Source organism: Sebastes umbrosus, chromosome 6, assembly GCF_015220745.1.
Source record: "Sebastes umbrosus isolate fSebUmb1 chromosome 6, fSebUmb1.pri, whole genome shotgun sequence".
Taxonomy (NCBI): domain Eukaryota; kingdom Metazoa; phylum Chordata; class Actinopteri; order Perciformes; family Sebastidae; genus Sebastes; species Sebastes umbrosus.
The window spans coordinates 124,706-150,158 of NC_051274.1; the positions used below are offsets into that span (position 1 = coordinate 124,706).

General features: G+C 40.2%; 1 protein-coding gene and 2 long non-coding RNA genes across 5 annotated transcripts in view; 1 reads left to right on the forward strand and 2 right to left on the reverse strand.

The window, feature by feature from the left end:
* Positions 1–303: 303 nt before the first annotated feature.
* The window catches only part of nr1h5 (nuclear receptor subfamily 1, group H, member 5), a 44,963-nt gene continuing 19,813 nt past the window's right edge, over positions 304–25,453 (reverse strand). For 2 of the 3 annotated variants that reach the window (XM_037773335.1, XM_037773334.1), the window contains exons 3-11: positions 12,089–12,487; positions 11,831–11,971; positions 11,582–11,706; positions 2,400–2,498; positions 2,217–2,313; positions 1,835–1,951; positions 1,631–1,720; positions 1,397–1,510; positions 304–743 (exon numbers count right to left, since the gene is read on the reverse strand). In XM_037773335.1, the coding sequence (XP_037629263.1) occupies positions 541–743; positions 1,397–1,510; positions 1,631–1,720; positions 1,835–1,951; positions 2,217–2,313; positions 2,400–2,498; positions 11,582–11,706; positions 11,831–11,971; positions 12,089–12,487 (1,385 nt within the window). In that variant the 3' untranslated portion in view covers positions 304–540. The remainder of the gene's footprint in view (positions 744–1,396; positions 1,511–1,630; positions 1,721–1,834; positions 1,952–2,216; positions 2,314–2,399; positions 2,499–11,581; positions 11,707–11,830; positions 11,972–12,088; positions 12,488–25,453) is intronic. The other variant, XM_037773336.1, reaches the window with a different exon arrangement.
* Positions 5,742–23,733, forward strand: LOC119490124. Its single transcript, XR_005207335.1, has 3 exons — positions 5,742–5,877; positions 21,240–21,243; positions 23,510–23,733. It is a non-coding gene; the product is annotated as an uncharacterized LOC119490124 (long non-coding RNA).
* LOC119490123 lies at positions 23,862–24,919 on the reverse strand. The gene is made up of 2 exons (XR_005207334.1): positions 24,433–24,919; positions 23,862–24,328 (listed from the first exon to the last, which is right to left on the reverse strand). It is a non-coding gene; the product is annotated as an uncharacterized LOC119490123 (long non-coding RNA).

The window sequence follows — 25,453 nt, forward strand, 5'->3', positions numbered from 1 at the left end:
TCACGACCACCTTCATTCTCTGTTGACCCCCAGAATATCCTATTTATTATCGAGAGCCCCATTTTATCAAATGGAAAAAATAAACCTTTATAAGCTTGTACTACCTGCATATTTTACCTGCTCAACAAATATTTTGTCTGAACCAGTATTTCCACATTTTGGGAAATAAATGCTCTATTAAAAACCTTTTGGGATACTTGACTACAGTTACATACTATAATAATAACAGTCGTGGTGAAAGTGATGTCCATTTAGTCCCTGATTTCAGTCAGAAAATGATCTTTTCCACCGATGAACTGCAGCTAGAATACAGTCAGTATTTTATTTTAACAACACTGAGCATAGTGAAGAGTACTGTAATTGTACATGTTACTTGTATACAACAGTTATAAAAAGACCTGTATCTTTCCCTACAGTATATCTTTTGTCCAAACAAAAAACAGCAGTCCACAACATTTCAGTCCCAGTCCTTCAATTCAAACATGAAACTTCCCAGAGATGATATTGGTAGTTTTCACCATTTCCGGTGTGTCCTCTCTGTCAGTGTCTGGGCTGCTGTCTAGTCAGAAGGAGGTAATTGTGACGGAGGGTTCGTAGCTCCGTCAGTCTGCCCAGCAAGCGGCCAAACCGTTGCGGCCCCCCTCGTGCAGCTCCAGCCTGGGCCCCACACACCCTGGACAGCAGGTCCAGGATCAGTTCTTGCATTTTCTCAACACAGCTGGCAGCCTGCAGTGACGCACGGTCTGCAGGACAGGGACACAGAGAGAGGCCGGTTCATAACACTGAAACATAGACAAGATCTGTTTCTTTGTGTTTATATCCAAACATGGACTGACGCATTTAAGCAGCAGTGGGTAGAATTGTAGAAAATATGATAAAAAACTAATTATTTTTATAAAACGGTTAATATATCCTGACAGGTAATCTGAAAAAAAATCATGTGCCTCTGTGTACTCCGCTGCTCCTAATGGCATCTGCAAGATTTCACAGACTGGACGAAAATAACCAATCAGAGCCGAGCTGGTGCCTTGCCGTCTCTGAGCAGCTGTCAATCACTGGCAAACTGAAAGGTTATCATGGATTTTTTGTCCAATGATGGCAAAAACATTCTGCCTACTGCAGGTTTAAAGTTGTCAAACAGCTACTGGATGGAAAAAGTCAAATGTGTTGCTTGAGTGAAGTTGTTGTCAAACTTTAAAAATGCTGAAGAGCCATTAGAGTCAGACCCTTTGAGACAGAATGAATCATTCAGAGGCATCATGTTACTATCTCAACCTGTTGAAGAGCTCCAGATGGGTTTATAATGATTATTTACAGTTGAATAGAGCATAAAACTGTGTTGACTTGACAGCTAATTGGATTATTTCAGACCAAACGTACAGATTCCTAGTCTGACCTGAGCAGAGCAGAGCCGTAGCAGTGAGCAGGGTGTATTCAGCTTCCGTCACCCTTAGCATTGACATGCTGTGGAAGAAGTTGAGCACCGGTCCGAGGAGATCCTCACTGCCTCCTGTTCACACCAGCAAATAGGACATTTTTCATTTTCATTTGGTATACCTTGAACTATTTTTTTTCCAAGCCTGTAATATCTTAGATATTTTTTTCTGAGTGAGGGTATGTCTGGATTCACCTGAGTTGACCGGCGTCCTACTGTGGATGTTTTCCTTAGACTCTACATTTCTCAGCCAGTTGTGTGTTGACATACTAAAAATCTGCAGAGCTGATGATAGTGAAAAAGGTGTTTTTTAGAACTAAATATCTGACTGAATTTGCTTCACCCTGACTTGAATGCTACAATGAATCATAAAAGTGTGTGTTGTGTTGTTGTATTCACCTGGACTGGGGCCTGTTGGGTTGTGGGAGAACTGCTGAGCTGAGAACAGGAACATGACCTCCAGTGAAGAGACAAACAAGAGAGAGTGCTGGTTGGAAAAATCCAGGAGGTCAAAACCTGTGAGGGGAACATCATTATTTGTTTTTATATATGGTAGATGTTTATTTGATTGTTTCTGGATTTCTTGAGTGAAATGTTGATCAAATTATGGAATTTGATGAAGTTCTACTAAACCATTTTAATCACCTCTCTTTGATCTTTAAGTTTCCTTATAATTTGAGAATATTTCCCATTATTAGATTCTATATTTTGTTTCTACTGTGAAAACAGCAGAAAGCATATTGATGAGATTGTGAAGGTCACATATATCCGTCTATCTTACCAGGTACTGTTCTGGCAAATTGTAGCAGTCGTTGCAGGTGGGGTGATACAACATCAGACAAGCCCTCCCCTTCTTCTGTACACGGCCACTCAAACAACTGAGTAGACAGATAAGGAACCTTGAGGGCAACATAAAAAACTGTGTTTTTGGAAGTGCAACTGATGTTTCCACCCTGTGACCTACCCTGGAGTGGCTGCTGTCCTGTGCTCTGTACAGTCGATGGGCCTCCACCATCCTGTCCACAATGTACTTCTGGTCTCGGGTTAAACTGACAGACAAAGCCTGGAGCAGATGGAAGTTAACAACACAAGGTTAAACCAGTATCAGGATTATGATTCACTTCCCCATGTTAAAACTACAAGATAGAAAGTGCATTGAGATGAAAGATAAATGTTTTTGTGTGAATTTGACCACCTGAGGGGTTGTCTTATACAGGTTTGTTTAACTATACAACCAGCTACACAACTAATCATTTTTCCAATTTACTAACCAAAAGAAAAACACAAAATGAGTAATCATCCAACAAACCACCTAGTGACCTAACCAGCCAAGCACCCAACCAATCAACACAACCTGTTGAACAAAATACCTTCTACTGAACCATCAACCCCTAACCCACGTTCTGAAACATTCAACAACCAACTACATGACCACCAGCTAACCACCCAACTACATGATCACCAGTTAACCAACCATTCAATCATCCAACTACATGATCAGCAGCTAACCAACCATTCAATCAACCAACTACATGATCACCAGCTAACCAACCATTCAACCACCAACTACATGATCACCAGCTAACCAACCATTCAATCACCCAACTACATGATCACCAGCTAACCAACCATTGAACAACCAACTACATGATCAGCAGCAAACCAACCATTCAATCACCCAACTACATGATCACCAGCTAACCAACCATTTAACAACCAACTACATGATCACCAGCTAACCAACCATTCAATCAACCAACTACTTGATCACCAGCTAACCAACCATTCAACAATCAACTACATGTTCACCAGTTAACCAACAATTCAACAACCAACTACATGATCACCAGCTACTATACTGAGACTTGTTCGATGACTTTTTTATGACACACAATACTATGACTTTTCTATGTCATTTTTATGACATACTATACTACGACTTTTTAATGGCTTTTTTATGACATACGATACTATAACTTTTTTGTCTTTTTATAGGACATCTGTGACTTTTTTAATCACATATTATACTATGACTCTTTACGACATACTATACTATGACTTTTTTTGTCTTTTTTTATGACATCTGTCACTTTTTTACTATACAATTACTTTTTTATGACATACCATACTATATTTTATGACATGATTTTTTATGGCATTCTATATCATGAAATTTTTCATGACTGCAGAGAAGGCGATCAACTGCAACCTTCCCTCCCTCCAGGAGCTGTACACCTCCAGGACCTTGAGGAGGGCAGGAAAGATTGTGGCCGACCCCTCCCATCCAGGACACCATCTATTCCAGACTCTGCCATCTGGCAGGAGGTTAAGATCCATCAGGACCAAAACATCACGCCACAAAAACAGTTTTTTCCCCGTGGCAGTGGGGCTCTCCAACAGCCCCTCCGCTCCCCTGCGACTTCCTCTCTCTCAAACACACACACACACACTAATGCCCCACCTGATTGTTTGCACACCGAAAATATTTGCACTATCTGTTTATATCATGTTTATTTTTGTTATAGCTTATTTTGTATATTGTATATTGGTAGAATTTCAATTTTCTTATTCTTATTTTATTCTAATGTATTTATCTATTCTTTTGTAATTATACTGTTTACTTGCACTGACAAAACCAAAGCAAATTCCTAGTGTATACCTCTTACACCTGGCAATAAACACGATTCTGATTCTGATTCTGATTCTGATGACATACATACAATTACTTTTTTTTTTACTATAATATTACCTTTTTACTGTACTACTATACTAGCATTTTACTATACTATTATTTTTTTATGACATACTATAGTAAGACATTTTCTATGTAATAATATACTATGACTTTTTATATTACAGCATTTTTATGCTATACTATAGTATACTAAAAATGTCATCGTATACGATGACATTTTTTAGGACATATTATTCTATAACTTTTTTATACCATTTCTTTTGGTAAACTATACCATGACTTTTTTTAATCACATATTATACTATGACTTTTTACGACATACTATACTATGACTTTTTTATCACATATATTATGACTTTTTTGTTTTGTTTTTTATGACATACAATACTATGATTTATTTACGTCATTTTTTATGACATACTGTACTGTGACATTTTTTATAAAATACTATGATGACTTTTTTAATGTCATTTTTCTGACATACAATTCTATGACTTTTTAATGTCATTTTTCTGACATACTATACTATGTTGTATATGTATTTTTTTATGACACACAATACTATGACTTTCTTTACGTCACTTTTTTTGACAAACTATACAGTCACATTTTTATGACATACAATACTATGATATTTTATGACATTATGATTTTTTATTGCATAACATGACATTTTCCATGATATACTAAACAATTTTTATAACATATTATACTATTGCCTTTTTACTGTACTACATTACTACTTTTTACTATACTACTTTACTACACTACTTTAAATTTTTTATGACATAATATACTATGACTTTTATACTAAGACTTTTTTATGACATACTTTACAGTGACTTTTTAGTGACATACTAAATTACATTTTTTATCATATATTATACTATGACTTTTTATCACATGCTATACTATGATTTTTTTTATCACATACTATACTGTGACATATATTTCCTATCATACACAATACTATGACTTTTTTACTATGAGATATTTGTATGCGTTTTCATGTACTATATCATGACTTTTTTCATGACATACTAAACAATTACTTTTTTTTATAACACACTATACTATTAGCTTTTAAATGGCATTTTTATGACATACTATATTATGACATTTTTGATGATATACTATAGCCTAAGACAAGTTTATGACATACTTTACTACAAAAAATGTTATGACATATTATACTATGACTTTTTATGACACTGTTCAATTACTTTTTATGACATACTTGGCAACACCATTTTTTTATGACGTTATTCCTGACTTTTTATGGCATACTATATCATGACATTTTTCATGACATACTAAACAATTACTTTTATATAACATCCTATACTATTACCCTTTTCATGACATTTTTAAGACATACTATATTATGACATGTCATTGTTTTATGACATACTATAGTAAGACATTTTTTACGACATAATATACTATGACATTTTTGAAATACTATACTGTGACATTTTTTGACATACATACATGTGATTTTTTTATGTCATACTATATCATTATCATATGTTTTTATGATGTACTATACTATGACATTTTTTATTACGTACATATTCTGACTTTTTTTTGACATGCCATACTTTTAAAGGTCACCTTTTATGCAAAATGCACTTTTCCATGTCTTTTAAACAACAATATCTGTCCCCAGTGTGTCTACAGGTCACCATAGTATCATAAAAGACCATCCTCTCTCTTTTTCTCCTGCTCCGTTTGTCCGGAAATGGGTGTGGAAATACGCTGCGCAGCTTTTCCTTACACTGGTGACCTCGTTAGGGAATTGCAAGCCATACAAGGGTTTCCCCAACCTAACTATGAGCAAAGTAGCTCCCTACTGTTAGTCTGCAAAAACCAGCAGAACAGGCTTCATGTACTCCAATCATCTAAATATAACATGTTCTTTTACAAAGGCTTTATGTAATTACACTGTTTAAACAGGTGATATTTATATATTATATATTTGATGTCATGCATGTAGAAGAGTACAGGTAGTAAATAGTGACTGTAAGCAACACAACACATTTCTGTTTCACAGTCAAACTTTATTTAGGTAGACAGATGACAATATTAATTATACACAGCATTTTTAATCCCACCTGCAGTTATGTTGACATGGTACACGATAAAGTCTTCAGCTCCGGTGAGCTCCGGTGAGTGTAACGTCAACCGGCCTGTAGTCATGGTAACACAGAGACAGCTTCTACAGTAAATAATACATCATTACTCTGATTACTTTACTACATTTATCAGCTGTCTTTTACCAGAAATAATGAACTGACTACTGTTTCACATCTTCTATTTTCCACCCTGATGTTCGCTGTCTTTACACACAGTCACATAGCGGTAGCATGTAGCTAACCCGTTAGCATGTAGCTACATGCTAACGGGTTAGCTCTGTATCTCCATGTAAACAGAGCTATCTGCTCACAGCCATCTGCTCTCCTCTGGGATGATTCTGTCGGTCATTTCTCACAGATGGATCTGTAAAGACAGATGTAAAACAGAGTGTATGTTTATGGTTTACAGAGTTTATGCAGAACGTAAACACTGAGTTAACTAACAAAGCTATAAATAGCATAATTTACCTGAGCAAAACCGTCAGGAAAACCTGGAGCCTTGGCCGCTGTTGTTGATCATTTGTCGCCGATTTCTGATCAGATTCCTCCGGTAACGTGCGCTGGGTGAAGTTTCTGGTTTATAAACTTTATAGTTGTTTATAAACTCTTCCTAGCTGCTTCTCTATCCCTGCAGTCAGAGCTACAGTCAGACCTACAGGTAGCTCTCTCTCTCTCTCTCTGTGAGAGCAGAGCTGAGCTCAGGGGGAGGGGGAGAGAGTGACGCTGTGTTGAGGACGTTTGATTGACAGAAACGCTGACCAATCAGAGCAGAGTGGGAGGAGACAGGCTGTGAATCAGGGTCTCTCCAAAAGAGGCTTTGAACAGGTATATTCAGGCTGACGGTATGAGAAGAATAAAGGGTTTTTTGAACATTGCAGCATGTAAACATGTTCTAGTACGACATTAAATTACATCTACGAACCTGGAAATGAGCATAATATGAGACCTTTAAATACTTTTTTAATGAGACATTATACTATGGCATTTTTATGGCATACTATACTATGGGTCTTTCCCATTTGTTCTTTTATATGACTTGACTCCTCTCCTCGCGTCTTAGTCCCGCCCACGGGAGATGCGAGCGGAGGAGGCGAGGAAAAGACTCGAGGAGAGAGGAAACGAGGAAATATGTTTTTAGAGACATGAGACGTCCTTTCCTCTGAAGCGTCACATGAAGCGACGTCTGTTTCTGATGACAGCAGCAGCTGATCACAGCTGGATCAGCTGTCAGTCAGCTTCAACAGCTGTTTATGTCTGAACTGATCTAATAGTAATAAAGAAACAGAGTTATCAGAGCAGCAGTGTTTCCTCTCTGTAGCCTGTTACCTGTTGAACAAACACCTGCACATGAATAACAGCTGCAGTCTGTATTTCTACTGTGGACTGAGTCCAGCTTAGAGGCTCAGGAACCATCTCTACTGGCACAATAACTTTATATTATTTATTTATTATTACCGTCAGTATTCATTTATATTCTGACAGTAGAATTTATGTATTAGGCTGAATGTTTCAGGGAAAATTTAAATGATGTAACTCATCAAACCCGACGCTCAGGAATTATCAGCTTCACATGTGACTGAATGGAAATGAGAATTGAGCCGGAGGATCGAGGAGACGAGGAGGCGAAAAATGATGAAATGAGATGCAGCTTATGACATTTTTTTATGACATATGTTATGTGCCTGCAGGGCCAGACAGGCCTGCAGAGCCTTTCTCCTGAGGTCCTTCTCATTTCAGCATTTTTCGCCTCCTCGACTCCTCGCTCCTCGATCCTCCGGCTGTGACCCGGAAATCGATCTCAGTCCTCCATCTTGAAGGACGTCCCAATTCATAAAATGCGCATCGAGGAGCGAGGATCGAGGAGCGAGGAGGCTTGCTGGAGGAGCTATGAGCGAGGATACACCAGTGCATCCTCCAGTGTTTCCTGCAAGGAAGTTTATCACCGACCGACACGCCCCCTTATTGGATATCAGTTATTGATTGGACGCTGCGCCGATCAGACTGATCTGATACATCAACATCACTAGAGTTTCATACCAGAGTGAAGACAGATCACAGATTAACAGTTTTATATTTTAGTTGTCTTTTTATTCACCATCTAGCTATAATCTGTGTTAATTGTAGGTGTGAACAGCAGACGGACCATGTTGATGGTGAAGTGTTCCAGCAGCAGAAGGACCTGCAGTATCTCTGCTTCACACACCGTCACTGAAGGAGTCTGACACTGAGAGGGGTTTATAAAAGCTGACAACAAACAGACTTAAAATAACTTTCTTCATTTATTAGAAAGAGTTTTCTTTTGATGATCTGTTATTTCACTCATTCACTTTTATTAAGTATCCAGTTAAAGTCAGAGAGAGAAGGAGGGTCTGTCTTTTATACCTTTTACATCATTTATCCTCATTTCCATTCAGTCACATGTGAAGCTGATAATTCCTGAGCGTCGGGTTTGATATGAGTTATATCATTTCACTTTTCCCTCAAACATTCACACTAATACATAACTTCTACTGTCAGAATATAAATTAATACAGACGATAATAATGAATAAATAATATAAAGATATTGTGCCAGTAGAGATGGTTCCTGGTCCTCTAAGCAGGACTCAGTCCACAGTAGAAATACAGACTGCAGCTGTTATTCATGTGCAGGTGTTTGTTAAACAGGTAACAGGCTACAGAGAGGAAACACTGCTGCTCTGATAACTCTGTTTCTTTATTACTATTAGATCAGTTCAGACATAAACAGCTGTTGAAGCCAACTGACAGCTGATCCAGCTGTGATCAGCTGCTGCTGTCATCAGAAACGGACGTGGCTTCACATGACGCTTCATAGGAAACGACGTCTCATGTCTCTAAAAACATATTTACTCGTTTCCTCTCTCCTCGAGTCTTTTCCTCGCCTCCTCCGCTTGCATCTCCCATGGGCGGGACTAAGACGCGAGTCGAGGAGTCGAGGAGCCGAGGAGTCGAGGAGTCAAGCCGTATAAAAGCACTAATGGGAAAGACCCCTGTTCTGTTCTTTTCTCCTGTTCTGCCCTTCCCCCTTGTCTTGCAGGTGCTGCCAGGTCTAAGTGATAATGGAGGTGATTGGAGTCCACCTGTGGAGAGTTTTTCAACTGCTGATTGGCTCACTCTCCTGCCATCTAGCCAATCGCTGTCGTGGGCTCTGTTCAAAAGAAGCACACTCCGGGCTGCCTCTCACTCTCTGACTCATTCTACTGAAGCATTTGACTTGTGCAGAAATCTGATTTTGGGGTGAAATTAAAAGATAAGGATTGTGGTAGTGATGGCGAGATGAAGCTTCATGAAGCTTTGAAGCTTTCCAGCAAATTGGTTCGGAAAAGGGTTCATTTCTCAGGGCTTCATGTGCACACGAAACCACCTGGTGGTCAAAGAGTGTAAAACGGGCAGATATGATCTTAACCATGTGATAAGATAAGATAAGATAAGATATTCCTTTTATTAGTCCCTCAGTGGGGAAATTTGTAGTGTACAGCAGCAAATGGGATAGTGCAAAAAACAAGATGCATCAGCTAACACAGTAAAAAAAAGAGCTAAACAAAGTGTTTCAAAATATGAACCATTTAAATAGAAGGAAGTATAAAAATAGGAGCAGTATATACAGTATTGACAATAAACAAGTGGAAAAATTATATTGCACAGTGAGAATGAATGAATGAATGAATGAAATTCCACCTGAAAATATCAGGTTATTGTCAGTTTTTGGTGTGTACTGGGAGCACAGATCTGTGATGTACTGTATTTAGAGCCAGTAAAGGCTGTTGGGAATGACTATAAACAATGAAAAAAATATATATTACCATGTAATCCATTTATATCTATATAATATAATGTCTATTTTCTAGTAAGTATATTATGAGTATATAACATACATGTATAATAAACTGTAATTGTTTTGTGAGCAATGTATCTTATGTGTGTAAACCAATCCTTTGGTCAATAATTGTATTGTAGTGTAGTGTAATATAATATAATAATGGCAGGAGGGGTAATATTAGTGTTCTGTGTTATTGATTCAACCAGTGAAGATCTGAACCACTTCCTGAACCAGTGACGTGGTATGACCGGGCAGCGAGGCTTCGGACGTCATCAATGACGTCATTGGTCTAAAACGATACAAGCCTCGATACGCCCATCGAGGAAAACTTCCTGGATTACTCGACACACGCTCCGAAGCCTCGGCACAGCATGTAACATCACTAGTTTGTGGTGAGGAGGTAGAGGATCTAGGTAAGTTGGGGGTACCCTGTACACCTTTTCACGTAGTTTTGTTCATGTCTAGAAACACTTGGTTTATTGGTTGGTGCCACCCTCTGTATGTTTTGTACACCGCTGTTTTTTAGATAATTTAGTCAGCCTTTTGTTTGTGTTGTTTCCAGAGAAGGCAGACACTTAGTTAGGCCTGGTTTTGATTTATTGATTTTGTTTATTTGGCACAACCATTTTGTCCCTACCTCCACCACATTTGTCAACCTTTAGTCATCTTTAATAAACACCTTTAACTTTGCACTTCACTTTGACTTTGTCTAATCATTGATTGTTTGTTCAGTTATTGTTCCACCTAGTGGATGTAACAAGTGGGGGCTCGTCCGGGATCTTTCTCTATTTTCCCTTGAACAACTCGACAACCAAGTTGATTATGATGAGTCACTGTGGTAGTTTGCAATTTGTTTAAAGATGGCATTTAATCTTCAGGATTTTGTAGATGGTCCTAATTTGGATAAAGTGGAGTCATGTCGTAAAGATGATTTGCTTAGCATTGCGGCACACTTTGACATTGCAGTGTCAAGATATAGTGTTAAAAAAGAGATAAAAGCTAAGTTAATAGAAAAATTGGTTGAGTTACAAGTTCTAGAGGTCCCAGGTAACCCTTATTCCTCCGGTGACGAAGGTTCACTTGACAATGGTTCTCTAGCAGAACCAAAGACTCCCAAGGAGGAATACTAACATTTTCTATTACATACCATACTATACTTTCAATATGCTCACAATGAGAATGCTAATATGCTGACACATACAAAGTACATTTCACTAAAAACCTAAAATTTCAACCTCATGGTGGTACTAAAGGAAAAGTAGGGGGATCACCAAAGTCACTAGGATTCTTTTTCTGTGGTGGGGACCATGAAAGTCTGCGCAAAATTTCATGGCAATCCATCCCAAACTTGTTGAGATATTTCAGTCTGGACCAGAATGGTTCAATCAACAGACCAACACTGCCCTAGCTACGGTAAAAAAAAAACACCATCCACTCAGGCAACCATCCAATCAGACTGAGTCAGTCCTGCTTTACCTGTCCAGGTAGCCTGCTGGTAGAGCTGACCCTCCTGCTGTCTGTGTTCTCCTGTTCCTCCTGTCCTCTGCCTTTCCCTCCTTTCCTCAGTCGTTTGGACTGGCACTGCACCTCCGTCAGAAGGCCTGAGAAAAAATATGCATTTTCAGACTCAAGTCAAATCAGTTAAATACATATTGTTTAAGGGGGTATTGATTACTCATCAATACTTTTCTTTTATTGAGTTAAAGTACAGTAGAGGTTGCTTACACTCAGCCAGCATTCCCACAGCGCGGCACTTCCTCAGCCGACAGTCTTGGCACTTCCTCCTCATGTACATGTCCATCTCACAGCCACCGCCACTCTTACAGTGATACACAGCCTTTTTAGTCACACTACGCCTAAAGAAACCTACAAGCAAAGGAGGGGAAGGAAGGACCTGGTGAGATTGAAACAAAACCTTGCTAGATTACCTTGTACAACTACAGCATTAGCGGAAAGAAAACAAAATTAAAAAGTGAGAACTACCTTTGCATCCCTCGCAGGTCAGAGCGTTGTAGTGATACCCTGACGCTTTATCTCCACACACCACACACAGCTCTTCCTGACCTCTGCCCTTCACTCCTGACCCCACCCGTGTCCTCCGCCCCAGGGGCAGTCCTACCGCTCCGAGCCCCTCAGCTAGGCCCCCACAGTGGGGCTCGGGGCTGGGCTCATAGGGGGCCTCCAGGCAATGAGGGTTGTAGTGGTACGAAGGATGGCAGGGTTGCGAAGAGGAAGAAGAGGAGGAGGGAGAGGAGGTGGAGGAGGGCGGAGAGCCATAGAGGGAGAAGGGCAGGTTGGCAGGGCTGTACTGTTGTTGGCTGTAAGGGAGCAGCTGGAGGTCAGGGTCCTGTAGGGGGTAGCCCAGAGGGTCAGCCAGCATGTCTGAAATGGAAAAAGGGTGGAAGTCCAAGGACAAAAACTTGTATTAATTGTTTTGTAGTTCAAAAATGTAGGTTTAAAAACGAATGAGGCTTAAGGCATAGGTATGGCTTTTTATTAGTATCAAAACCCGCGCGCGCACAAAACAGTATCTGCGAGCGGAAAAGCATCCTTGTGAGGGAGCATTTCTGCTCCGTGTGCAGAAAATGCAGTCCTCGACCCTCTACACACTCAGCTCAACATAAAAAGTTGACTTTGAGTCTTTGGAGGCAGGATGGAATAGACATTGGCCGATTTGTCCGCTCCTTTGATTGGTCACTTTCAACACCTACAGTCTCTGAGGGCGAAGGCAGAACATGAACAATTCATGAACACATGACACCTTTGTCCAATCATAGAGCACAGAACACGTGACCATCCACTCCTCCAAATATCACAATGTTGTATCTGGGAAGCAATTGAGTATAAATTATTATTCATATATAAAATTAAATCACAGTCAATGTTTTGATGCATTTAAGGGGGTTAGAAAGGAATACCCTTTTTGAGAGCTTTCCAAAGGTTTCTTGCTTTTCTTTTCTCTTTTGCTTTGATAGATTTTTTTTTTTAAAAACAAACATAAAAATAACATCTAATAAATTTAAAGGGACTGTTTGTAACTTTTTAAGCGTATAAATGTAGCGGGTCGCCACACATGCACTTTCGCGTGTGGCCGGAGCCTCGTCTCCGCTGCCTGCTTACCTTCACTCAGACAGAGCGCGCGTTCTCGCGTACTCGTTCCACCTCTACTAGACGTGAACGCGCGCTCACTCCACACTGCAGAAGAGTTAGTTTAGCTCTGAGAATATCTAGTGAATGTACAGGGGACGTTTGTGCAGAAATAACTGCTGCAGGTCCTCCAGACCAACAGAGGTTTTCCGTGTCTTGTGAAGGGACGGGGCTCCTCCACGTGTTATGTTGTCGTCTCGTTACCGACCGGGTGCCAGTGTCTCCCTGCGGCTGCCGGCTGCGGTCGGGAGGCGATAACGTAACTCATTGAGTAGCCCCGCTGCCTGAGCCTGTGCTGAGGCAGGAAAAGCCAACACTAGGATCAGCAGTGATTCATGGAGAGACCTTTGTCTGGTCAGCTACCATTACTGCCAAGCAGCTGAAATATAGTGATATATATTGGGTTATATATTGTGGGTTTAGCTGACGTGTGTCGCCTCACTGTTTTGAGCGATGCTCGTCCATGTCTATTTTGAGCGAGCAAGCGCGAGCTCGACGCTGACTTTCGTTGATTTCATTTTCCTAAACCTGAGAGTCAAAGTCAGGGGGTGTTTATTAGGGCCCGAGCACCAACAACGTCAGGCCAGCGAAGGCCCTATTGAAACTGTAGTGTTTATTAGGGCCCGAGCACCGACAATGTCGGGCCAGTGAAGGCCCTATAGAAACTGTAGGAACTATTCTTTTTTTTCTTTTTCTTTTTCTCTCAAATGAATCGCCTTTTTGACGACCTTAACATGCTCAAAAAGTTGTTAAACTTGGCACACTTATCAGGCGCGGTGAAAAATGTGATATTTTAAGGTTTTCGGGCTTGGGTGTTGCAAAATGGCTCGCTAGCACCCCCTAGAAAATTGGAAAAATTCTGCCCCTCGCTCCGGTTTCACCTACATGTATGAAATTTGGCAGACAGATGTAACATGTGGAGACGCACAAAAAAAGCCTCTGGGAGGTGTGCCCAAAACTCAACAGTAAGTCAGCCATTTTTAATTTAATATGCGATTTTCGCCCATTTTTAGCGTTTCATAGGCCGTGCAATTTAACGCACTCCTCCTGTAGATTTAATCAGATTGACTTGAAGTTTGGTCAAGACCATCTTAAGACCTCAAGGATGAAAAGTTATTCAAATGGTGAGTTTTCACTGAACGATCTAACTGTGGCGTGGCGGCCATTTTGAGCCATTTGCCATGAAACAGGAAGTTGTTGTAACTCCACTGTACATAGTCCGATCTGCCCCAAATTTCTCAGGCATGATAAGGGTCCAGTCCTGAGGACATTTACATGCAAAAATAGACTCATAGCCCCGCCCCAAGATGTTAGCCACGCCCCCTTTCATAACTCATGAACCGTTTGTCGAAGAGTCTTGTGGGAGGTGTCATATGACTCAGCAGAGAGTTCCTGTTTCATTGGTGAAGGTTATCCCCGCCCCCTACTCATTAGTCCCGCCCCTTTCATAACTCATGAACCATTTGTCCTAGACTCTTGTGGGAGGTACAATATCACTCAGCAGAGAGTGTCTATTAAGTTGGTAATATTTATTAGGGCCCGAGCACGAAAGTGCCAGGACCCCAACGGTGTCCTGGCACGAAGTGCAAGGAACCGATTGTTTTTGTCAGTATTATTATTTTTCTGCTGCGAGATCGCGTTTTTGAGGCCTTTCCCATCCCCAAAAACTCACCAAAATTGGAACATGCGTCGGGAGTGGCGAAAATTGCAATGTTCTGTAGTGATTGGGAACGGGCGTCGCCAGCGGGCTCCATAGCGCCCCCTAACGCGTTGAAATCTAAAGTTGATCCGATATTCATGAAATTTGGTATGCATATCCCACTCATCATTTGAAACATATTCCTCATTGGGTTTCATTAGCTCCGCCCACCCAGAAGTCGGCCATATTGGATTTCATGTCATTTTTAGCGTTTTATAGGCTTTAACCCAAATTTCTCAGGCATGATGGTGGTACAGTCTTGAGGACATGTACATGAGAAAATATACTCATAGCCCCGCCCCAAGACGTTAGCCACGCCCCCTTTCATAACTCATGAACCGTTTGTAGTAAAGTCTTGTGGGAAGTGTCATATCACTCAGCAGAGAGTTCCTGTTTCATTGGGGATGGTTATCCCTGCCCCCTACACATTATCCCCGCCCCCTTTCATAACTCATGAACCGCTTGTCGTAGAGCTTTGTATCAGGCGTCATGGCGCTCTTCAGAGTTTCGGTTTCACCGTGCCCGGCTGCGTCGGTCCGTGTCCCGCCAGCATCCCCGATGCGCAAGGAGGGGCGAGGGCCCGTTCATCGCTGCTTGCAGCTTTAATTAACTATTATTGTTGTTGTTGGCATTTCATTGGAGGAGTGGATGGTCACGTGTTCAGTGCTCTATGATTGGACAAAGGTGTCACGTGTTCATGAATTATTCATGTTCTGCCTTCGCCGTCAGAGACTGTAGGTGTTGAAAGTGACCAATCAAAGGAGCAGACACATCAGCCACTGTCTATTCCATTCCTGCCTCTAAAGTCCCAAAAGTCAACTTGACAATCGAGTTGAGCAGTTGCGAGCGCGTAGAGAGGGTCGAGCGAGTGCTCATTACAGCCCCGCACTCGCGGGACTGCATTTGTGCACACGGAGCAGAAATGCACCCTCGTGAGGATGCTTTTCCTTCCGGTTACCGGTTCAATCCCCCGGACCGGCAGGATAAATCTGCGAGGGGAAAGTGAAAAAGCAGTACTTGCTCCTCCCTCATTACCACCACTAAGGTGCCCTTGAGCAAGGCCGTTTACCCCAACCGCTCCAGTGGAGGTGCTCATTGGCCAGCAGATCAGACTGTGGTTGTACTGGGCAGCTTCCAGTTGTGAATGTTTAACTGTGTGAATGTGATCATTGTGTTCCTGAAAAAGAGAGCATTGCTCTCAGTGAACCTCTCCTGAATAAATAAAGGTGAAAAAAAAAAACACCATACATAGGTGGTTGCCTAGGGCGCCACCTTCTGGGGATCTAAAAAAAAAAATTATAAAAGAAAAAAAAAAATGCTGATGGGCACCTTTCCTCATTTTCTGCATTGAGGTAACAAATGAAGAAAGAAAGAAAGAAAGACACTTTTCACCCCTGTAACTCTCTTTTGCACACTTTTTCATCTGCACTGCCACACTTATTTGTTAATAAAAGTGTAAATTGTCATGAAACTGACTAAACACCTTAAGCCAACAATATCAGGGACCAATTGTTTATTTATATTATAATAAATACAATTATTTATGAAAAAGCCGAATTTTGCCTAGGGCACCAAAAGGGCTAGAGCCGGCCCTGCCTGTGTTTTAATTTGATTTTATTATTATGGTGACATGCATAAATAATATGCCCAGCCCAAACGGGCGTACAAGACATCATTATTGGGTGTTCCCCCGACTTTCAGCTCGGTCAACCTGTACAGCAAGACCTCCAAGCTCCGCTTACCAGTCTCATCAGTGGTGGAAGAATTCAAAGCCACCAAGGCAAGAGCAGTCAGCACACTGCTACTGTCTGAGGATGAGAAAGTCAGACACGCTAACAAGACCCTCAAGTGTGGCAGGAAGTGGAAACCTCAGGAAGTGGTAAAGGAAGCTGAAGCATACTGGAAACATCAGGAAATCGTTGGGGTGGTTTGTCAAGGAAGGTTAGGACTTGGAAACTACAACGCCAAGACATGGAGTAAGGCCAATGCCAAAGGCAGGAGAGGACTTGTGGTGCAGAGAGTCCGAGAGGCAGCAGAAGAAGACCGCCGCGTTAAAGCGGTAGGGCTCGCCTCCCAAGGACGGTGGACGCACTCCAGGCACTCGAGCGTTCGCTGTCCTGGAAGGAACTCTGGGGTACCGACCAGGGCAAGTTGTCCTTCCTCCTGCGGGCTGTGGCCAATCTCCTGCCAACCCCAAACAACCTAAAGATCTGGGGCAAAGAAGAGGACCCATCCTGCAAACAGTGTGGAGCAAACCCTCTGTACCCTGAATCACATCTTGACTGGATGTCCCAAAGCTCTGGGTGAAGGCCGTTACAGGTGGAGGCACGATAAGGTCCTTACAGAAATTGCCAAATGGACAGACCTACAGAGGGTTAAAGCCAACACACACCAGGCACCACCACCGCCCGGATTCATCGGTTTCCAAAGAGAAGGAAATAAGGTTACCAAGACAAGAACGACTGCCAAGAACCCGCCCTCCATTTTGCATCGAGCTTCTGACTGGGAGATACCAGTGGATCTCAAGAAGAGGCTCGTCTTCCCAGAAGAGGTGGCGGTAACCTCACTCCGACCGGACATGATTCTTTTATCAAGGAGCACAAAAACCATCTTGGTAGCCAAACTCACAGTGCCCTGGGAGGACAGGCTACCCATTTCTTACCAACTGAAGAAGGCCAAGTACCAGGATTTGATTGATGAGGCGCTAGTCAAAGGTTGGTATGCAGCCTTATTCCCCATTGAAATTGGCTGCCGCGGTTTCCCAGCAACATCAGTGCGCTACTTCTTACAGAGGATTGGTTTAGAACCTTAACAACTGAAGAAAGCCACTGGGGAAATAGCCATGGTAGCCGAGAGTAGCTCAAGGTGGCTGTGGTTGACAAGAGCCCGCATTTGGAACCCTTCTGCAGGTGAAGGCTAATGTAGTCTCCACTGCCCCACTCTGGTGAAGCGTACAGGCTAAGGGGCGAAACGCTTGTGACCCTGAGATACCTGCTGAAGATGCAGAAGGGTTCCCATCAATGTGAATGCTCTGACCACCTTGCCACCAATATTTAGGGGAGGAACGTGCAACACCATGTCCTAAGTTGCTCCTGCAGTTTCTGCTTGTAGCAAAGCATCTCTGATGTTTATTTCACCATTTAGAAAAGAAAAAAAGACAAAGGCAGAAACCAGAGTAGCAGTATAAATTACAAATAATACTGAACAAATAAATCATCCTGACATTTTTCCAAGCTTGAGAAACAAAAGTAGCCGACTTATAAGCATTACAAATGTGTGCTTGATTTGAATATAATTTATGTTCGTAATTTGGGTTTTAACAATATATTTTTCAACCATTTTTCTTAAAATCTAGCAAGTAACTTTTTTCTAATTGTGTTCATGCTACATGATAAATTATTACTATACATGTATTGTAATTCAGCTTCCTCAAAATTAGCTTTAAGTTCTGTAGTCCATGGAGCATTATGTGATGTACTCAAAAGAAAAACCTTCTTATTGATCCTGTATTCTGACATATTAAGCAAAAGATTCCACAATCTTATCATTTAAAATTTTCAGATTATTGAACCAGAAATCCATCCCAGATCACCCCGAAAAGCCAAAGTAGGAGCAAACTTATGAAACACCTAAAACACAGCGTGCAGCTCTGTTCTGTATAGAGTCTGCTATTTTACAATATTTGAAGCCCCATATGCCTGAAGCATAATTTAATATGGGGGAGACACATGCATCATAAAGTAAGTAAAATACCCAAGATCTTTACAAATTTTGAACTTGTTAACAACAGACCCTAATGCTATCCCAGCTGAACCTGTCAAGATTTTAATTCCAACTTCATAGGTCATAAATTAATCAAGTGTAAATCCCAAATATTTGTATTCAGGTGCATATTCCAGTGTTACTGTGTACAGTGTACACTTTTTCTTACTTCTGTTAATAACTTTTTTCCTGAATTGAACTATCTGTGTATTACCTTGGTTTATTGACAACCTCCATCTTTAACACCAGGTCTTTAACAAATTCAACATATTTTGTAAATTGTCCTCAGATTCAGCCAGTAGAGCAATATCATCTGCGTACAACAAAATGACCAGAATTAAATCATTCAAATGTATACCTAAGTTAGATTCCTTAATTTCAAATGCCAAGTCATTTACATAAACTGTGAACAGGGTATAGGAGAAAGAACATCACCATGTTTAACACCAAAGGGAGTACTAAAGCAATCAGTTTGTAAATGATTTACTTCTAACGAAGCAACAGAACAACTGTACAATGATTTGAACACTTTATAAAATCTGCCATCTACCCCTGCTTTTAAAAGTTTTAAAGCAAGTAAATCTCTCTGAATCCAATCAAAAGCCTTTATAAAATCAACAAAACATACAAAAGTAGATTTATTTTCCGCAATTCTTGCTCTAACAATAGTTGAAATTGAGTGAATATGATCAATGCAGGCTCGATTTTTCTTAAACACATTCTGCTCATCAACGAAATATTTCACAGTTTCCAGGTATTTGGTCAGCCTAACATTCAAATACTAGAATACAATTTCTACACTATAAGAATGCTGATTCCCTGTAATTAAGAGGTATTCTTGGATCAGTCTTCTATGATTTTGGAATGGGTTTGATAATAGATTTATATCATGCAGAAGGAATAATACTGTATTTTAAGGAACATTTTAAAAAACAAAAAGCACTTTTAGAAGTGGTGGTGACTTTAATACTTTGTTTGGGATTTCCTCCACACCTAAAGTAATATGATAATTCCAAAATACATTTGATGAATAACCGTCTTGGTTCATATTTCTCTCGAACTCCAACTTTTAAATCACATGCTTCTTTAAAAATGATATCATCAAAAATAGATGGAATATGATTTCCTGAAAATAAATCAGCAAGATCTTGCTCCCATTTTTTGAGTACAAACTCTTTCCTACTTTCAATAGTATCATTACTAAGAACAACTTCCATAGGTATTTTCTGCTGTCTCCTGGGTCCCAGTTTATTGATTTCCTTCCAAAATTGTTGTGGATTATTGGTTTGTAAGTAACCAAATTTTAAAGATTGTCTTCTCAAAAATTTAAATGTAAATTTCTATTAAATATAAATTGAGCTTGCCCTTATCTATCCCTCAGCTGTTGTCTACTCACAGGGTCATTACATCTGAGATGTTCCCTTTCAGCCATTTTCCTTCATTCCACAGCTTTTTAAAGTGGAACTTCCAATAAGGCTTGGAACTCCTTCTTTTCTGAGCCTCGTTTTGATTAGATTTTATGGGTTGACATTTATCCATTTCTAAAATGAACATATCACACAACTGATTATACCATCCATCAACACTACTCTGTGTACTTTTACAAATTTCAAGTTGTCTAATAAATTCCAACAAAGCAGAGCACACATATTAGAGGATAGAAAATTCTCAAGAAAAGTTCTTCTTGTTTGAACAACTGATATGTTTTCCTCAATTATTTGAACCCAAACCTTAAATTTTACCATCAATAAGGAATTATCAGGTAAGTGACATCTTTCTCCAGTGAGATCAATATAGGCTGCATCATTACTATTCATAAGATCCGTTGAGGTAATTACTTTAAAATCATCACAAGATGTCATGAGGTGTTATTATGTAGTCAACCACAGTTTTTCCTCTTACTGATAGAGATGTAAAATCATAATTTTTGGGATTATTTCTGCCATTTAAAACACAGCATTTAGAATCCCTAAGAAAGTCAAGAAATGATTCACCATGGGCATTACTACTCAGATCTATAGCAACTCTAGGTGGAATATTGTCTAAATCCCCAATACAATCCTCTTTATCAGCAATACCACTATTTAAATCGCCACATGAATAAATAGCATCCGTGTCAAGAGAATAAACTTAAGTAGGTAACTGAAAAATGTATTACAATCTCTTCCTCTTGTAGATCCTTCTGGGGACAATCAACAGGAGAAAATCACAAAACTATAATGCAGATCTGGATGTTCAAACTGTAGGGTGGAGTCAGGTAAAATGGGCCAGATAATTTTTGAGCATCATAGCTCTTTAAAATTTTACAGCCAGTCCCAATAACTGATCTTGCATTGTTGCTACAACACTATTTCACATGTACCAATAGTTTTAATGGGTCTGAGGATGCTAATATTGGCAGGGCATAGTATTACATGAAGTATGTCAGAGAAACTGTATGGTAAATGAGCCTGAAATGTCACTCAGAACTAATAAGGATGATAAAGCAACTAGAAGCGCACTCGGAGAGAGCAGACCTCCGCCAAGGCAGGTTTCATGTACAGTATGTCGCTGTCCCCCTGTGGTGGCCTGTGATGTTGATGCACAGGCTGAGCGGAGTTATTCAAAAAAATTCCTGAAGTCAGATCATGATCGCCACCAAAATCTAATGGATCTAATTTCATTTAAATCCATCACAGACTTTTGGAGTTATCGTCCAAACGGACAAACCAACCAACAAACAAACCAACCAACTAACAAACCAACAAACCAACAAACCAATTCAATTCAATTCAATTTATTTTTAAAAAGCGTCAAATCATAACAGAAGTTATCTCGAGACGCTTTATATATAGAGCAGGTCTTAGACCGTACACCATAGTTTAGAGACCCAACAAGAGAGATCCCAACAAGTGCGCTGTGGCCAGGAAAAACTCCCTGTTTAGCAGGAAGAAACCTGGAGTAGAACCAGGCTCTGGGTGGGCGGCAATCTGCCGTGACCGGTTGGGGGGGTGGGGAACCAACAAACCAACAAATCAACCAACAAACCAACGAACCAACAAACCAACAAACAAACAAACCAACCAACCAACCAACAAACCAACCAACAAACCAACCACCCAACCAACAAACAAACAAACAAACAAACAAACCAACCAACCAACAAACCAACAAACAAACCAACAAACCAACAAACCAACAAACAAACCAACAAACCAACAAACCAACCAACCAAACCAACCAACCAACCAACAAACAGACAAACCAACCAACTGACAAACCGACAAACAAACCAACCAACAAACAAACAAACGCACAAAAACAAACAAACAAACCAATGCCTGTGAGAACATAACGAATGTCAAATACATCTAACTATGACCTGCCCATACTAGCCATTCTCTCTCCACTTTTAGCGATATTTTAACAATGAAATGAAGAGATAGTAGCTATTACACTAATACAAATGGGTGTTAGTGTTAAAAAAAATTATAAAAAATAGCAGCATGTTAAGTTCCGAGATGTTCAGTTTGGTCGGTCTCATCCAAAAGCCACAATATTTTTGAAGCTAACTAAAAATGGAAAAAAAGGAGATTGCTTCTCACAGGTGTCACTTTTACAGCTCGCAAAAAAAGATCTGTTTAAAGAAACATCAGTGAATGCCTCATGACCTTTTTCAAATGTCAGTTTAATGTAAATGGAAATCATGTGAACTCTCACTAGAAATAAAGAAAAAAAAATCCTTTCTTACTTTTTTTCTGGCAGACTCTCAGGTCTTTCAAAAGAGACTAAATGACACACAATAAAAGGTATGAATTGTAAAGCAGTGCTGCCTTTTTCAATCCCCGCAGCCTCCCTTTATGGCAACAGGTGAATGGCTTACTGATGGCCTGAAGAGTTGGCGTCGCCTTTTGGAAAAGGAGTCATTTAAAATAAGAATAAACCTCACAGACACACCTGCTCTCACACGTCGCTGATATGTCTAGAAAATGGTGCAAATGCAAAAACACAAAACTAAATATTATTTAAAAAATGTTTTATTCATTTACCCAAAGTTTTTCAGTACATCTGTGTTGGCCGAGGAATGCCTAGGAATGTTTTGACAGGCTCTTTCAAATAAAAAAAATTTTAATTTAAAAAAAACTTTTTCATTTTAGGTACTGGCAAATTTCAGCTGAACAATGCAATCAGAACTCCAACTCCTCCTGAGCCCCTTGGAGCTCTTATATGTCTATTTCTGTTATTTCAAAACCAATAATAGCCACCAGATTATTTCATTCAGTGAAATAATATCTGGGTTAATTTCATCCATTTATGTTTCAGTGAACTAAAGACAAACAAGAAGAATCACTTGTGCTTACGGGTTGGGCTGCAGCTTTCCCATGCAGCACGGCCATCTTTTCCCTAGCTACTGGGCCTGGGCCTCTGGCTCGCAATCGCTGCACTGCGACCGGTGTCGAAAAACTGTTCACAAGCACAACCCACCTCCAAAAGCTCTTTTAATTTTCCAGCTAAATCTTCGTCATATGGTAACCCCATAATGACAAACGACACATCAGAATCAAACTTTTTAGGGGTGCTTGAGTTGCTTGATTGAAGGTTTTCTTCCAGCTGATCCCAGCGTGCTTTTAGTCCACCGATATCTAAATCAATATTTTCTTGTATTTCTTTAAAGGTCACCTATTATGCAAAATGCACTTTTTCATGTCTTTTAAACATCAATATCTGTCCCCAGTGTGTCTACAGGTCACCATAGTATCATAAAAGACCATCCTCTCTCTTTTTCTCCTGCTCCGTTTGTCCGGAAATGAGTGTAGAAAATCACTTCGCTTTTTTTCCTTCTCTTCTGACGTCATTAGAGAAATGCAAGCCATGTAAGGGTTTCCTGGTTGAACCAGAGAGAACCTTCAGTAGCTGACCCCGCCCCACAGCGCGTCACTGTCTCTCCTCCTCAACCGAACTTGAGCAAAGTAGCTCCTACTGTTAGTCTGCAAGAACCAGCAGAACAGGCTTCATGTACTCCCATCATCTAAATATAACATGTTCTTTCACAAGGTTTTATGTAATTACACTGTTTAAACAGGTGATATTTATATATTATATATATTTGATGTCATGCATGTAGAAGAGTACAGGTAGTAAATAGTGACTTGTAAGCAACACAACACATTTCTGTTTCACAGTCAAACTTTATTTGAGTAGACAGATGACAATATTAATTATACACAGCATTTGTAATCATCCCACCTGTTAGTTAGTTATGTTGACATGGTACAGGAGAAAGTCTTTCAGCTCTGGTAAACTACGGTAAGCTAAGCTCCAGTGGTCTGTAGTCATGATAACACAGAGACAGCTCCTACTGTAAATAATATACCATTACTCTGATCTTCCATACATTTAGCAGGTGTCTTTTACCAGAAATAATGAACTGACTACTGTTTCACATCTTCTATTTTCCACCCTGATGGTCGCTGTGGTTACACACCGTCTCATAGCGGTAGCATGTAGCTAACCCGTTAGCATGTAGCTACATGCTAACGGGTTAGCTCTGTATTTCCCATCTGCTCACAGCTATCTGCTCTCAGCTGTCTGCTCTCCTCTGGGATGATTCTGTCGGTCATTTCTCACAGATGGATCTGTAAAGACAAACGTAAAACAGAGTGTATGTTTACGGTTTACAGAGTTGATGCATAAGGTAAACACTGAGCTAACTAACAGAGATATAAATAGTATTATTTACCTGAGAGAAACCGTCAGGAAAACCTGGAATCTGGACCGCAGATGTTGTTCATTTGTCGCCGATTTCTGATCAGATTCCTCCGGTAACGTGCGCTGGGTGAAGTTTCTGGTTTATAAACTTTAAAGTGGTTTATAAGCTCTATTCTAGCTGCTTCTCCCTCTCCTTACAGTCAAAACTACAGGTTGCTCTCTCTCTCTATCTGTGACGTTGTGTTGTTGAGGACGTTTGATTGACAGAAACACTGACCAATCAGAGCAGAGTGGGAGGAGACAGGCTGTAAATCAGGATCTCTCAGACAGAGGCTAAATGCAGGCTGAGTGAGAGAGACACTATGAGAAGAATAAAGGGGTTTTTGAACATTGCAGCATGTAAACATGTTCTAGTGCAACATTAAAATACATCTATTAACCTGGAAATGAGCATAATATGAGACCTTTAACACACTTCTAAGGGTCTCCTTTCAGAATCTTTTCCAGCGAACCATACATCCCATCCACCTTGCTGTTAAGTTGTTTTTCGTTATCCATCTTCATCTGAATCACTTTCATCTCCTTCAGAAGCACGCTTGTTTCTTTATCCTCGTCTTTGTCCTGCGCTTGATTGCGCGTTTGAATTGTTTTCTCAGCCATTGAGACCCTTTTTTGAGAATTTGTCTTCACCAAATTCTCAGCACTGATTTACTCCCATTATGTGCCTTTTTTCCACACAATGAGAGGCTTAGTAAATCACAAAAGTTTGACAGAGTCACACAACTACCTGCGCTCCCTCCAGGTGTACACCTGTAGACGTAGACCACTTCAGTCTGGCTTTTGTAATTTTGTGTTCAGATTTGTGATCAGATTCCGTTTTCTTTGACAAACTTCAAGCAAAAGAGTGTGAAACTTTGGAAAAGGCTGCAAGCAAGTGTATTTAAGCATTTAGATCTGACATTTTAAGACCACATGAAAAAGGCACTTGATTATTTTTAGAAAACTGTCAACTAATTGGAAAACAACCACTTCCTGGTTAGTGCCTCCTCACT